The sequence below is a fragment of the Amphibalanus amphitrite genome, unplaced genomic scaffold (assembly GCF_019059575.1).
Source record: "Amphibalanus amphitrite isolate SeventyFive unplaced genomic scaffold, NRLGWU_Aamphi_draft 000027F_arrow, whole genome shotgun sequence".
NCBI classification, from domain to species: Eukaryota; Metazoa; Arthropoda; class Thecostraca; order Balanomorpha; family Balanidae; genus Amphibalanus; species Amphibalanus amphitrite.
Window position 1 is genome coordinate 1,682,006 of NW_024881523.1, and position 16,135 is coordinate 1,698,140.

Genomic DNA, 16,135 nt, shown 5'->3' on the forward strand with positions numbered 1-16,135 from the left:
CAGACTCCGGGCAGTGCCGAGGACCTGGCCGCTGTGATGGAGGCTGCCGGCGTCACTCCACCCGGCAGGCACCAGAGGAATCACAGCGCCACCAGCCTCGGCATCAGTAGCAACCACAGGTGGGTAACCAGGGTAACCATAGCGCCACCAGCCTCGGCATCAGCAGCAACCACAGGTAGGTAACCAGGGTAACCACAGCGCCACGAGCCTCGGCATCAGCAGCAGCCACAGGTAAGTAACCAGGGGAACCATAGGTCCCAGCAGAGGAATCACAGCCCCACCAGCCTCGAAATGAGCAGCAGCCACAGGCGGGATACCATGGGAACCACAGGTCCCAGAGGAACCACAGGTGGCCAACCAGAGAAACCACAGGTGGGTGACCAGAGGAACCACAGGTCACCGGCACAAGTGCGGCAAGCTATCTCGCTCCACCGCTTGTCGTCTCCAAGCCCTCTTCACGCACCTCTCTTTCCTCCCAGCCCATTACGGTTCCGTTGGCGGCACCTGTCAAAGACACCGATCGGACCTATCGGGGCTCGGTCGGCGCCCAATCGCCCTGCGAAGCCTACTTCCGGGGCGGCGGCCCTCTGCTTCCGGTCGCTGCGCGCTCCCTGTGGGTCCGCTTCCGGTGTGTCCTTGCGCGGCCACTTTGGAGAGAGCGCTGCTGCTGGGACATTTCTGGGTGTGGGTACTGGGTGTCATGAAGTATAAAGGATGTCAGGGGTGGGCGGCGTTGCCATCACTTATCCCACTCTTTAGAAACAGGAGTAAGCGATCAAGAATGGCTCAAGAATGCCTTAATCCAATAGGTAGCTATCGAATTTCAATTTGTCTGGAAAGGTGAATAATTTTCCCATTAATTGATTATTTAGAACGTTATTCAGCTCATACCAACACACGTTTTTGCTCCGTTTAGCGTCTCCCGGTTGTTTGCATGTATTTGCGGCAACTCCACGTTCAACCATAATGGCGCTTATTGCCGGCTCCTTACATTCGGCATATTATTTTGCTGAATGCGCTCCAGCTCATTTATCATCATTACTTTGTAATCAGCCAGCCAGCGCACTTAGTGGCCCATTCTCTTGATTGCGTGGTCAGCTTTCCTGCGATCGCATTCGCGTGCCAGCTGCGACAGAAAACGTAACCTTTGCGTGACCCTCCTTCAGTTAACTTTGAGTCGGTTCCCTATCCAGGCCGCTCGTTACTGTATTGACAGAGCAGCAAAGTCTCTTCTGAACACTTCATACCTTGAATTTCTTGGATGGTAGCCAAACTATACCAGACACTGGAATGTCGTCTCGTGCTGCCGTATTGATCGTCTCAAAAGGACAGGACAGACATAATGCCGCCGGTTGGACTTCATGCGGGTTTTGTGTAATTTCATTTAAACATGACCGATTTTTCTATACATTATATTTCAAGTTCTTTCTTTATGCATAATGAGCAAGAACAAATCAGTGTGCAGGCAAACTTGTTGAAGGAAGAGATGTGAACAGACATGATCTATAAAGAAAACCATTGGCGGATCCAGAAAGACAATCTTGGACGCTGCGGGGTGGCCAAAAAGTTTCTCCAAAATCCAAGAACTCATCGGATTTCGGTTCCTTACGCACTGCTGCGTAGTTTAAAACAAAGTTTTCATATAAATGTTGTTTAGTTTTCTTTTTATTCTTCAAAAAACACAAATTTTCGTCGATTTCTGACGGTGCCGGGGGCATGCCATTTAAAATAGTTGAATGATAAATAATTTATTTATTATTACAGGAAAATATTTTTACTTCGTCTCAGATCATTGCTATATAAAGTCGTTATGAATACTAAATATGGGTAGGATGGACATATACTGATATCACTGGGATAAATAGATACTATTCCGCAATTGGGTAAAAGCATACGCTGAACGAAGCCATACCTACTACTTACCAAGCGTCAGTATCTTCAGGCACCTCCAGTTGTAGGTCTGAGTGACACCGCCCACCGAACCGTTCGGGAATGAACCGCCTCGGGTCAGCCATGTCGGGTCGAGTCGGGTCGGGTCGGGTCGGGTCAGTTGGCAGCGAGTGGTGCTCGAGACATGTCGCGGTTGGGGCTCTTGTGGAGCCAGCGCGGCGTCCAGTCGCTGGATCTCGGGTACACGACTCAAGCGACGCCAATCTGTGCCAAAAGCTGGAATGGCCGAGACAGAACAGTGGTAGGACAGCGAAGTGTGGCAGCGGACTGGTGCCGCTGCATCGCAAAAGGAGTCGGTCTCGATCGCCGCAGCAGATATCCTCAAATCGGGCGCAGGCAAGTCGGGCCCGGGGCAGAACGTCAGAGCAGGCGGACTGGTAGCGACTATCTGCTCGTGCTTTATGCTTGTGATACTCTATCATTAAGACGGTTAAAGCTTTTGTTTTAGTTGGTTGGTTTTTGTTTTTGCTGACATACCTTGACCTATGATGTAAAATTTGTATTAAACAGTTCCGACTATAAAAAATATAGTAGAATGCTTCAACGCTCTTATTGAGGTACGAACGATGTTGATCATTATAACCCAATGCAGCTTCATACATAAAAGCTTTTTAACATCGGAAGGTAGTTCAATAACAATAAATAATTCCTATTTTTTTTTTTGTATCACTATACACTTGTTGTGCCTGTCATTATAGGTGAGGTCTTGAACACCAGGAACCTCTTAACATTCGACACTTAACCAATGTCAACAATGTCAAGAGCCTCTCGAACGTTTCGAGATAAAGCGAAGATAAACTGTACAGTGCCTTATACCTTTTTAGGGGGATTGATGGACCGTTATCGACTCGAGCGATATACCGAGGGCCACGTCAGCGATTATAATAAGCAAACCACATTCACCTAAAGACTCGAGATTTTCATTTAAAATGTCTTTCTTCCAACTTAGCGACATTGTGCGAATGTAAACCAGTCCAAAGTTTATTGTTCAGCGAACATTTTATTATTCCGCGGAATTGCTGTAGGATGCTAAATATTGGTGTCTTGAATTTAACATACGTCACAGACCACCTTCGCGACTCATCAATATCTCGACCCTCGAGTTCCTATATCAATTTCAAAGGCATCATTAAGTCTATATAGTGGTCAGCTAAAAACCGCGGTAGGTATAATATTTGCATTTGAGCTGCGTTCAGAAATAAATGTTATCCAATGTCCAAAGCCAATTACGATAGTGACCATGCGTATCCGCAGCTATATGGATTGCAATGCAGTCCTGTATTTTTCTTTTTAAAGTCCTCAGTCAAGGTAAGTTTTGAGTCAGCGCTCTGGCTGACCGGGTTGGTGGAATGCGAATGGGGTGAGCTGTCTCGCACCTGTCACCGGCCGGCCAGCCGCCAACTGCCTCACACTCCGTCCTCCTGGCAGGCGAGCTGTGCAGCACACGGCCCATTCATCCCAAACGCCCCGGCACCCCTGCAGCACATTCCGACACATCATGTGAGCGCCGAGCAGCTTCCCTGACCAGTCACGGGATCCAGAGGGATGGGGAGGGACCGTGACCTACTTTGTATGTCCAGGGGGACTGGACTTGTGACCAAAAGCAACCGAAATTTCAAGGAGCTGAAACTTCATCTTTGGATACATTGTGAAACGATGTTTTCGTCTGACACAACCTTTTCCTATGGACCTGATATCTTGTTATCTTTGGAAGCTATAAACGTGTTTTTCGTTGCTTACTTATGATGTGCTCTCATCAAGCGAAAATAAACGTCAAACTTAGGGCTTATCATGTTCTGCATAACATAGCACCTGAGGCATGGACCTTGAGACCAGTGGCAATCCCGTCGGTCATTTTTCCATTCATCTGTCCATTGGACCGCGTCTTGGTCCTTGGTCAAAGTGAATCTGCATTAGCGCTTGATCAAATCAACCCACATCAGTGTCGAGTGTTCGATTCGGCAACATCTGTCCAGCGGAGGCATAATCAATCTCCGGGTTTGCACGGAACTGTTAACTATTCATTAAATCTCGCCGCCACTTAATAAAGACCATCCAAGCATGTGATTGATTGTTCGTCGCTGAAAATATTTCTCGGAAAGATAACAGGAAGGTGTGCTTATGATAATGATTATGTCAATCCAATTTTAACAATCGATAGATCCATGCTTCAGCAGCCTTGCCCATGTGACTGATCGAAGATGACAATCAAGATGATTCAAAGAGGCCTTTGAAAGGCCCAATATATTATAGTTAAAGGCGCAAACTGTGTGTATTGCTGATCCGATCCCATTATGTTCTGATACGTCCCCATTATTCACCCTCTGAATTTTCCGTTCTTTTTGTTAGATAAATGTGATATGAATGGACAACAACATTATGCTCTACCTACTTCTTTTTGCAAGTCGGAAAATTTTGTGAGAACTGACCGGCTGATTGTGCCTAGTTTTGCGATGGTTAAGCCTGCAGTGGAGGGGCCAGTTCATTCACTGCGTCCCGCCTTAGTATGCATCATTGTTGCACTTATGTTCACCATGCAGGAATTAATGTGTTCGCTGACAGTATTTTGTCATGCTGTGTTGCAGTGTGTCGCTGCACAGTATCAGCAGCGAGGGATCAGCCGACTCCCACCTGGTCGAACAGGAGGACATCGTGGCACTCACCCACGATGTGCGCGCCTTCAAAGAGGCTCTCGGGAAGCTGCGACGCATCTTCCACCCAGATAAAGGTAAGTCCCTGTGCTGTTGAACCGGTGTGCTATGTTGAACATTGCAATTCCTTTCAGTGAAATCAACAGATTGTGCGAGAGATAGCTCCACTTGCCACTCCATCTATCTTGAGAGTGGGTTGTGAACGTGAGATTCGTGTGCGAGAAAACGACCTATTCGATTCGCCGTAGCGAAATCTTTTCAGGGAGAAGACCGAAATTAGGTCACTGCAGGCTTAGGTAGATATGTATATTACCGTGGAAATGAAATCAAACCATTCTATGACGTCGACGACGTTTGTCACTCCCGCTAATTTTCTCTGGTCGGACGAGTTTGATAATTGACGCTGCGTCGTCCTCATATTGACCGGGGACGGATGGTCCGTACCGCGTTATAAGGCCGCCGTGCCGGCTACGGGTGCCGTCTCTCTTTGTCGCCGCTGTCCGTACGGAAGAGGAAGACAATCGTGTTCTCGAATTCATGCTGATTCTCTTTTTTATACCTGGTCCCTAGCAATTCTATGGTCTTGTGCTCCTCCCGTGTGTCCAGTGCATGGTTCGGCCCGGCCATGACTGACTGCAATGCACACAGAGCACGGGGTAGAGGGCCGATGTGGGGCCTGCCGGCGGCGGTCACCTGAGGCCGCGCGCTGACCTCTGTTTGCCCGCGTCCAGTCAGCAAACAGGCGCGCCGCTGTTGCCGCTGACCGCGCCACAACACGCCGCCGTGCGCCACCCGTTCCGTATTGATCAGCCGGCGCGCCGTGCGGCAATGCCGGCGAGCGCGCGCCGAGTGACGACGCACCCTGGTCGCGCGACGCGCACCAAAATAAAACACACACCGGCGCACTGCCGGAGACGCGTCAGGTGACGTCCGTCGGAGCTCCGGGTATTTACGACAGGGACCTCACCTTTGTGCACTGCCGACCGGGCGGGGACGTGAGCTGGCCAATTGCTACATACAATTGGCTCGAGCATAACGCCTGTGAATGCTACGGGGAGTTTAGAGAGAGACAGGCCATCGAAACTATCCACTTTCTGGGGCATGTCATGGACGTTCTGTTCTGCCCATTGCATTGTCAGAAGAAAACATCCTGGAAGTATTAATGCATGTTCCATCAAAAGCCAGCTGCAGTCCTAACACAGGCCTTTTATTGGCCTTCTGTCGTCGCCATATCGCTGTTCCGACCTCTTCTCAGCAATAGAGCTACCTTCCTCGGCAGCCCGCGGGTCGTCGGTGTACCCCGTCCAACCGCCGATGGGCACGACACGCGCCGGCCTGTCTGTACCGCGCAGAACGACGCTTCAGATCGATGGTGGCTTGTGGTGTCGGCGTATGACGTCCTCAAGTCGTACGGACGGCGGTTGGCGGACGGTTTGTGGCCGAGAGCGGGATGTTTAGAACATGATTGCTTTGCTTGGAGCCCTAGATGTCAGGTCACGCGACGAATTTTTTTTTGTGAATTATTTCGAACAAGGTAGTCGGTGATCGCTTAGAAGTATACGTGCAATGGATGCGACACTTGCTGCGTCGATTGAAAAGCAACATACCTATACAAAAGCCTTAGGTCAGCCTCATGATATGTTCTGAAAAGGTCATGTTAATTAGTGGCACATGCGTGTTGTCAATAGAAACATCCAAGATGTTTGTCGCTTTAGAAGTCTTTTCATTGATCCACTAAATGAATGTGTAATATTTGATCAGGGTAGCTTTTTTAACTCAGTTAAAAAAATTATTTTATTTAAAAAGGCGAGATATTTACCTTTTATGGTGACATTCGTCCGAAACAGGCCCCGTTTTCTTACAAACCTATGAGTAGTTATTATATATAATGATAATGTTACAAAAATTACCTGTCACTTAGGACTTTGACATAAAAATCCTGCATATGCTTATGCCTCATTCACACGCCTTCCCAAAAACTAATCCAAGGGTAAAATGTCCCGCCACTCAAGCTAAGGTTAGGCGGCGGAGACTTTTTTTTTTTAGCGCGGGAGCTTTTTTGGACTTAATCTTGGAGACCAGTTCAGTGTTTAAATCTAATGACCATGAACCACAAAGCCTGCTGTCACGCGTTGGCCGCCGCCCTGCCGAGGCCACTGACCAGACAGGGCGGAAGCCGCGGCGGTCCAATGACGTCACGGCCGGTCCCGTGACGTCACCGCCACCTGTCCGTGCAGCGCGCCGCCGCGGATCGTTTATAGAGCGGCGCCCGAGGTGACGGCGACTATTCCGGGGCTGGCACCCCGCCGCCCCGTCCCCTTCTAGCCGACCTCGCAGATCATCCCTCGACCCTCCCCGCTGACCTCGCAGTCCAGCCCTCTGACCTCACAGTCCACCCTTCCCTCTGACCTCACAGACTCGCTGCTGACCTCACAGTCCCACCCCTGTGCTGATCCCTGTCCACCACTCTGTGCTGACCTCACAGTCCACCCCTCCCCTCTGACCTCCCAGTCCACTGCTGACCTCCGAGGTTCTTACCTCACAGTAGGGTGTGTCATTTTGGGCACTTTTTTCGCAAAACATGGTGCTCCACTGATTTTATCGTGCCCCAGACACGTAGAAACCGTGTGGCATTTTTTATTTCCCCCAAATATTAACACCCATGCGGCGCCGACCGCCGACACTTTGGCCTATCTCTCAGCATTAGCGACCTCAGCGCCCCTAGCGGCAATGTTTTGAACTAACACGCTCGCTATGCTTTGTGAGCTTACGATCATCATTAAATGCATTTTACCGAAATGACGCCTTGCTGTTGGCTTGTCTGGCACTCAGAATGTTGGTGAAAATGTGATGTTATGCATCTTAAAGCACGAAATAGTTCTGTGTTAATGTATATTGCATAGTACTACCCCCGATCCCCGTCCTGGTCTGACGGGATACGTACGAGCGCATGTTTATAGTGCCTGCTATTAGGTGTCACATGTTTTTTTTTTGTAGCGTCGTTCACTGCATAGACCCCGGGGAACAGGGGGGGGGGCAGTGGGGGCGCTTACCCCCCCCCCCCTCCAACTTGAGAGCCGAGTGGGCGCCGCCCCCTCAACAATGATGCAACGATGAAGGATCTCTGCTCCCTTTTATGAACCTACATGTCTGTTTTATATAAACATCAGCACAAGGTATTTCTCTTGCATGTGAATGGTTTCTGCTGATTCGGCATCGATTTAAGAACACCTGCTATTGTCATCCCACTTTGATTTTATCTGAACTTGATCATAACTTTGGTAGGTCAGATTTTTTACTGGATCATTTTGGTTCCGGATGGTATTTGATTTGGCGTGATGAGAACATTATGACGTACAACGGTGGTAAAGTCGTTGATTGATACAGGTTTACTCGCTCCGGTGGGAGGCAGTAGCGGCGGAACACCTTCAATTAAGAGGAGGGGGGGGGGACACTGCCGACTTTTGGTCCCATTCTTTCCATGCAACGCCCATAGGGCTAATGTTAAAATGCCCAAATCAGAGGGGGCACGGTGCCCCGGTGCCCTCCCCGTTCCGCCGCCTATGGTGGGAGGGCGGCGTGTGGGACTCAGAAGGAGACTAATGGCTTGTGTTGTGCCTTTGGTAGGACCCTCAGTATCACCGATGCAGGGCCTTCAGAGCCTCCAATTAGGGGCCTTTAGAGGCACTGGTGTGGGGTCCTCACAGACGCCCGTGTGGCCCCTCAGAGGTGCTAGTGTGAATCCCTCATAAGCGCCGGTGAGGGTCCTCACAGAATACAGACGCCGTTGTGGACCCTCAGAGACACTGGTGTGGGTCCGTTACATGTGGGTGTGTGGCCCTTAGAGCTGCTGGTGCGAACCCTTTAAAAGTCGGCAGGGGGCCCTCAACGACCGGGGAGGGGGACCTCAGACCGGCAAGGGGCCCACAGAGGCCGGCGGCATTTTCAGAAGCCCTGTGGGGTCCTTAGATACCGACAAGGTACTCTGAGACGCCAGTGCGGCCCTCAGTCTCTGGTGTAGGGCCCTCAGAGTTGCAGGTAGGTGGCCGTCAGATATGCTTTTGCCGAACCCTCACAGGCGCAGGTGTGGGTACCTCAGAGCCACCAATATAGGGTTGCATAAATGGTGTGGCACTGGCTTGGGGGACCCTCAGTGGTGTCCTTATGGGCCCTTAGAACCACTGGTGTGGGTCTCTCAGAGGTGCTGGTTGTGAACCCTCAGAGGCCCTGCTGAGGGCCCTCACGGTCTCCGTTATGGGATCCTCAGAAGCCGGCGTAGACCCTGACGGAGATCTTAGTGTGGGTACTTAGGGGCTCATTAGGTGCTCCTACGAGACCTGTGAGGTCTTTCTCAGCTGAAATATAGTCAGCGTGGACCCTCAGAGGTCAGTTGGTACCGCAAGGGTCTTTATGGCCGGGTGGGCTCTCAGAAGCACCAGTGAGGGCCCTCAGTCTCACAGTCGTCGTAATGGGGCCGTCAGAGACATTGGTGTGAGGCCATTACTGATTACAGGTTGGCGTAAGGCCCTAGATATGGCCCCTCTTGGGCCGGCAAGGACTCTCAGAGGCACACTAGCGGCCATAGGAGGCCGGTAAAGGGCCCTCAGAGGCCGCCAGTAGCCTTCAGAAGCCGGCGTGTAACCCTCATGGACAATTTAGTGAGGCTTCTTTGGACTCACGAGGTGCTGTTACGAGCCCTATTCTTTCTGAATCGAAATATGGCCAGCATAGACCCTGAGCGGTAAACTGGTGCCACAGAGCCCCTCCGACCCGATAGGTCCTATGAATGCGATAGGGGGGGGGACTAGATGGCACGTGCCTCCTGGGCCCCCTGACTACGCTACTATTTCATATGCGTCATGTCAGGTATTTTGGGCTTGCACCCCAACTTGAAGAATGTTCCTGGGCCCCTGTGACAATATATTGTATTCATTATAGGTATTCGTCATTAGCTTGCACTCTCTACAATCTGCCCATACTATTATTTGTCCCTAGACGCGCTTACAGAGAGCAGGGATAAGCCCATACAGTCAACGGCCTGTTAGTTTCACAAACAGCCGCCAGGGGCGCTAGGGTCGCCTATGTTGTGAGATAGGGCAAACTTCTCTCGCTCGGCGCCGCCTGGGGGTTAAAATTTGCGAGAAATTAACAATGCCACGCCCTTTCCACATGAGTGGAGCACAATAAAATCGATGGAGCACCTTGCATTGCGATTAGTGACACACCCTACCTCACAGTCCTGCCTTTCTGTGTTGACCTGACGAACCCATCCCTTCCTTGCTCACAGTTCCTTCCTTTCCCTCTGACCCCTCAAAAGTCAGAATGCAGTCCGTCCTTAACTCACCTCACATTCTCGCCCCTCTCCTATGAATGAGCCCTCAGATTTACAATTTTTAAGCGTCTGATTTGTTCGTAAAGTCAATATCTCAAAATATTCCAGAACACTATAGCCTATCATTCGCATATGACATCGAATCGTAGCGTGGCCGTCGTCAGTCGTCAGCCATCAATCGTGATCAGTCGTTAGTCGTCAATAGCCAGCCGTCAACCGTCAACCGTCGGTCGTCAGACATCAGACGTCAGACGCCAGACGTCAACCGTCATTCGTCAGTCGTCAGCCGTCAGCCCTTCGCCGTCAGAAGTCATCCGCCTGCCTTCAGCTGCGGTCGTGACGGGGCAGCGTCAGACCGGGACCTGGACAAAGCAGGCCATCACCGGACCACTCTGGCCGGCTTACATCTGACGAAACATTTCTCCAAAGGGTGCGTCTCGACGGTGCCAGACAGGAAATGGGCCGGCCCGCGGTCGGGTGTCGGCTGTCGGCCGGCCGGCGGTCGCGGTCGCGGTCGGGGCGCGGTCGCGGTCGGGCGGGAGACGGTGGTTTCCCGGCACTGTCTGCAGACAGGGGCTGGTAGGGCGACGTGCTGCTGTCCACGTAGCGTGGGTGGCGCCGCCCGAGCCCCGCGAGCGCCGCACCTGACCCACAAATGGGCGGCCAAAAATACCGGCGACCTTGTGGCCGTCGGCGCCCCCCCCCCTCCCTCGCCCCCTCCCCACCGCCCGGCCCACCAGGGCTCCGCGAAACGGAGGCACTGACCGGAGAGGCACCGAAACTCCGGGAGGTTAGGCTAGTGGGGGTGCTTCTTTGACAGGGATTTTCATGCCATTGTTTGTGACTGTTGAATTAAAACGGCGACGTTAGACTGAACATCGAACATTTTAAACATATATGTGCATAGACATTTTAATACCTGGGGCATTCCACGATAGATCGTACCACTTTTTTTCCAATTTGACACCCTCATCTCTCGGAATTTGACGAGAATTGGTCTCAGGGGTAATCAGGGGCTCTGAATCCACCTGTAACAATTTCAGGCTTATCAGATAAGTATTTTTTGAGTTATGGTGTATAACATTTTTTGGATCTTGCTTTACAGCGCTAAGTTTGGCGGACTGTAGCTCTAAGACGGATTATTCAAATGCCAAATGTTATATAACATTGAACTTGCAATGAAACAGAGATAAATATGTATTTTCGAAATTTCGAAAAATACGCTATTTTTGATATATGACATATCTAGTTTTGTTTTATTTGTATTTTTTGGACTTTGGGACCAAATTTTTTTGAATTTTTATTTCTTTAAAAACATATTTGGCTCATTGTTAGGTAACAAGTATGCAAAAAATTAGGAAGGTGTTCTTTCTATAAATGTATTTATTTTACGTCACGATAACGGTTTCGAATAGTGATTTCGGGAGGAAAGCTTACAAATGGCGTGGTAAAGCTGCCTAGTGACATCACGGGTTACTGAAATTTCAATTGAAGTCTGAGTCATCTGAAAAAGTGAAAAGAGGGTTCATCCAACCCTCTTTCCTATAAGCGCGAGGGTGAAAAAGGCTGTTTGATTCTGACATTGTTTTGGACGCCAACGACCATAACTGTCCGAGATGAAAGTTACAGGACTCATACATGGTGTCCTCCAGAGGTCTCACAGCTTGTATATCTGGGAATTTTTAAGGTTACGTGAGGTCAGGTCGGTCATGTGACATCACTGTTATAAGTCAATGGGGAAATATAAAAACTGTTATTTTGGCGCCGAGAATGATCTAAAACTATCCCACGTACATGGTATCGTGATTTCATGCACTTCTTGCAAAGTCCAATGCTTTTCTTTTGCATTGGTAACCTTGCGCGACGTCATTTATGACGTCACTAGGGTCGTACGAGTTTTTCGTCAATAACTCCCGATCAAATGGAGCTAGAGAGTCGGGAAAGCCACCAATGGACTCGGGAAGACCTTCCGAATCGAATGATATGCCATATGATACCCTTTGCCCAGCTTCGTGACCTGAGGGGCTCTGACCTGACCTTGATCCGAGGTCAACTGCTTAAGTTGACCTCACCCTAGCAAAAAGTATACCATTCGATGCACCTGAGCAAGGCGAACACAATGATGCCAAAATCGCGGCTCTGCGGCCATTTTTTTGCGAAGTTATTTACTAAAAACCGAACCCGTAACTTCAGTCACTTGACCTGACCTCAGACGCTACCGGTTAAATTGAGACCTTAAAATCGGGTACCAATCGCTGCGACTTGTTGCGGCACACACGCTCGTTTTTTCCGCTAGGCTCTAGCTCTATTAGAAGCGAAACGGCGTGCTGGGGTCGTATCAACCCCTCCGAAACCCATTTTGTTTGCGGGAAAATGAGGATTTTATAGAAAGAGCTCCTTTCTAATTTTTTGCATGTCGATTTGCAATGACATGAAGTTTATTTTGAAAAAATAAAAATTTGAAAAATTTTGGTCCCAAAGGTCATTAGAGGCAAATGAAAAAAGATTAAGGTTTTTGCTCAACAATGAAAAATTTTGTTTGGAATTTTTAAATGGTAATATTAATTTTTGATTCATCGCAAACTTAGTGTTGTTTACTGTTTGTTGGTAGCTTGACCCGTTCTTGAGTTATAGGCCATCAAACTCACCGTTACAAACCGAAGTTAAAAAAATGTAATGCAATATAACTCAAAAAGTTTTGATCTGAGAAGTCTGATATTTTGCCCCCTCCCTCGCCCCCTCCCCACCGCTTTGGGGCCTATGATTACCCCTAGGACGGATTTTCATTTAAAATCTGAGGGATGAGGGCGACGGGCCTGGTACGATCTATCGTGGAATGCCCCACCTACCCTATGTTCCATTGCGCTTCCAACTAACAGGAATGTTGAACAAATCACACGAGGCTCATTTGAACCAACGAGGAGTGATACTTCTCTAAGTAGTTAGATTATCATTTACACAGATAACGGTAGTGCTACTGTTATCTGTGTCATTTATAATGGTTAAAACTATTAACCCTCGCCCGCACATGCCATTTTCCCATCCTAGAACGCACATGGGGGGGGGGGGGTTGCCACCCCCCCCCCCGCGCCATTTCGTTCCTGTTGGAGATAGAGCTTAGCGGTAAACACCAAAAAGATTCTTTGGGAAGAGACGAATCCAATGATACCCAGTTTTACCTTCTGAGGTCAGTCATTGACCTTCCAGGTCAGGTCAAACTAAAAAATGTTGCTGTTTTGGGTCACCGTTGGATATCAAGTGCGCTGCTTAGCATATACCGATGACGATGCCGTTTTCTGGTGCCAAGCCAGCTAGAACCTCTTTGTCACACTACCCGACCAGATTTTTGCTGCTGAGGTCATTTCAGGTCAAGTTAGGTCAAGGTCAATTATATGTGTTTGTATGTCTGTGTGTGTCTGTGTGTATACTGATGTGTGCACCGATTGTTTATGTGTCCATTTTACATGAAATCATGATCTGAGAAGCTTTTACCAAAAATGCAGTCAAAAAACTTCACAAAAAGTAAATTCAGCTTGCCTAAAACGCAATTATCTTAGATGACCGAGGTTGATCTTGACCCTGACCTTGACACCTGTACATCGTCGAACAACATGTTCCATGATAGGTGGGAGGTAAGACTGGCAAAAAAGGCCGAAATCAAGGTGTCAAAGGCTCACAAGGCCCATAGCAAACGTAAGATGTTGAGAATTGGCCATTTGGGTCATGACATGACCTGAAAAACAAGGTCATATCTCCGAAACAAAAAATCACAGAAATTTGAAATTTTCAGTGGACATCAAGAAAGGATATAGGAGCAGCTATACGACAAATCAGCCTTCTAGCTCTGAAAATGTCGAGTGCAGAGCCGAAAGACTACCTGGGGGGGGGGGGGGCAACCATCCCCCCCCCGCATGTGCGGGCGAGGGTTAAATATGACGTAGCAACAACAAAAGAGTTCTTATTACATCAAGGCAAAATAATCACATATGAATTGAATATCCTTCAACCGCACCAGGCAATGCTAGTGACTATTCGCTTATTTTGGATAATGATACCGTTTTTAGATTTTTGTGTTAAATTTAACCAGACGAGATCAACTTCGATCACTAGTCACCCTGGCTGGTTCTGGCATAAGACCGCCTTTGGTCTGTAAGTACCAACATTAATTGCCTGCCTAACACAGTGAAGAAAAAATTGGCAGTCTTCTGCTAGGTAACTAAAATCAGTCTTCAGGACATATATCAGTCTTCAGGACAAGTTTTCTTCATCGGACAGAAAGCAAAACCAATGACAAAGCTTCTGTGCTGAACTGCCGAACTATAGAGAACATCCAGTTTAATTCATCGTTGATTGAAATGTTCTGATTCGGTTATCCACATTTAACGCTCTGAGAAATTAAGAAGGCTTATGATCATCCAAGCAAGTTAGAACGAACTCGCTGGGGCGATAAATATCCGAAGAAAATCGGCTTATTTTGGGTTTCAACCGTCTTACTACTCAGTTTTTACAAACAAGGGCGATATTGGGTATAACACACAATTTTGATTTAAAGAAAACGGCAAAAGGTTTGCTTGATATCGTATTTTGAGGGTAAAAGATCCTATGTAGCACAGGACGTCAGTTATAACCTCCGTTTAATGCGAGCATCCGCTGAGGCCGACAACTTTAGCGGCACTGTCTCCACTGTGACAGACAACTTTAGAAGCTCGATCTCAGCTGTGACAGACAACTTTTGAGGTTCGGTCTTTGCTGATCGCCAATCGTTCTCGCCACTATCTCTAGTATTGGTCTCTGCTGCAAGCTGTTACTTTTAGTTCGTTTTACTGATCCGCCTGACCGTTCGTCAGTTCGTCTTGCTGGTTCATGTAAACTCAAACCAGTAAACGTCCTAGTTGAGATGTCGGTCGTCTTGTTTTCGGTCAATTCGAACGTCTCTCCAATCTCCAACCTTGCCCCTCCCGAGAGGTCTGTGTCTGCGGCGGATACCAAACACTCCAAACCGATCCGATCAGCCGGTCTGATTAGCACGCTCGACGCCCGCCCGTCGGCTCCGACAGCCGCTCGGAGTCGGTTCAATGCCGCGCGCAGTTCCTCCTATAGATCCGGCCTGCCGCCGACGCTCGCGGCCCGGTACTCCCGCAGCGACGGCCGACGGAGGCGCCTACACGCGCTGCACTTATGTAATGCTCTGCTCGACGCAAATTGGCGACATCTCGACAGATGGGTGTTCAGGCGTGAACCATGTCCGTCTCTCTGAACACTTGCATTGTTATCGAGTCGAGGCAACAAACAGCATGCCACACCTACATATGTATCACATGCCTATAGGTATGCCTGGACTTTCAATGTTATACAAATGATGTTCCATTGATCATCGATCGGTTCATCGAGGAAAAGTGCCCACACTGATACCAAGATCCCAAGTATGATTGTCTTTGGTCAAAAAATGCACCCAGCTGCCAAGGTTGCAAATACATTTTATTGAAATATGTTTATTGTAGAGTATCTTATCTGTCTCAAATTCATTTTGAACCGTCAGATCAGCTGTTGTATTAAATGCCAGAAGCACCGTTGTCTGAAAAGTACAATGACGGACCATGCCTACGTCTACAGTTTTACATGTCAGGCGAATGCAGTGCTAGAAAACTAACGATTGTCCATGCATATAGGCTAAAGCACATGCATGTCATTGCCCATATTGCCGTATCAAACACCCTCTCCAGCGGAGCTCCAGTTGCTGCTGTGTTCCGCCGCGCGCCGGCTGCCGCGGAGCACTGAGCTCTGTCAGCTGGAGGCGGGGACAATCTGTGGTCCAATTACCACCGCCCGGGGCAGTATGTGGCCAGCTAATTGCGCTGACCGAGCGCGCCTGGTTAATTAACGCCGGTCTCCGAGATTCCTCCATAGGTCACTCGAGCGGCCGACCCCACCGCCTCGGCTGGAGGCAGTGGTTCACTGGAACGATTCCTCGGTGACCCACAGCACTGGCGGCCTTGGGGAGGCTGAGGCGGCCGGTGATGACTAATAGCGCAGAGTAGGAAGCGTTTGTAATAGAGAGACTTAAATTTAGTTAAAAATTAACATGATCAATGGAATGCATCCACCACCACCAGCACACGATATAATATCGAACGTAGCTGTAACCTGTGTACAAGTTTTCGGTACATATTTTTTCACAATCTATAGGTCGTTTGCTGTGACC

The 16,135-nt window shown here is 48.9% G+C and overlaps 1 protein-coding gene across 7 annotated transcripts in view; it reads left to right on the plus strand.

Annotated features, from left to right (window-relative positions):
- The window catches only part of LOC122363926 (rho GTPase-activating protein 45-like), a 70,254-nt gene that overhangs the window by 33,739 nt on the left and 20,380 nt on the right, over positions 1-16,135 (plus strand). For 5 of the 7 annotated variants that reach the window (XM_043333827.1, XM_043333774.1, XM_043333790.1 and 2 more), the window contains exons 2-3: positions 4-119; positions 4,536-4,678. In XM_043333827.1, the coding sequence (XP_043189762.1) occupies positions 37-119; positions 4,536-4,678 (226 nt within the window). In that variant the 5' untranslated portion in view covers positions 4-36. Of the gene's footprint in view, positions 1-3; positions 120-2,044; positions 2,287-4,535; positions 4,679-16,135 lie in introns of those variants that run through there. The other 2 variants (XM_043333780.1, XM_043333808.1) reach the window with 2 other exon arrangements.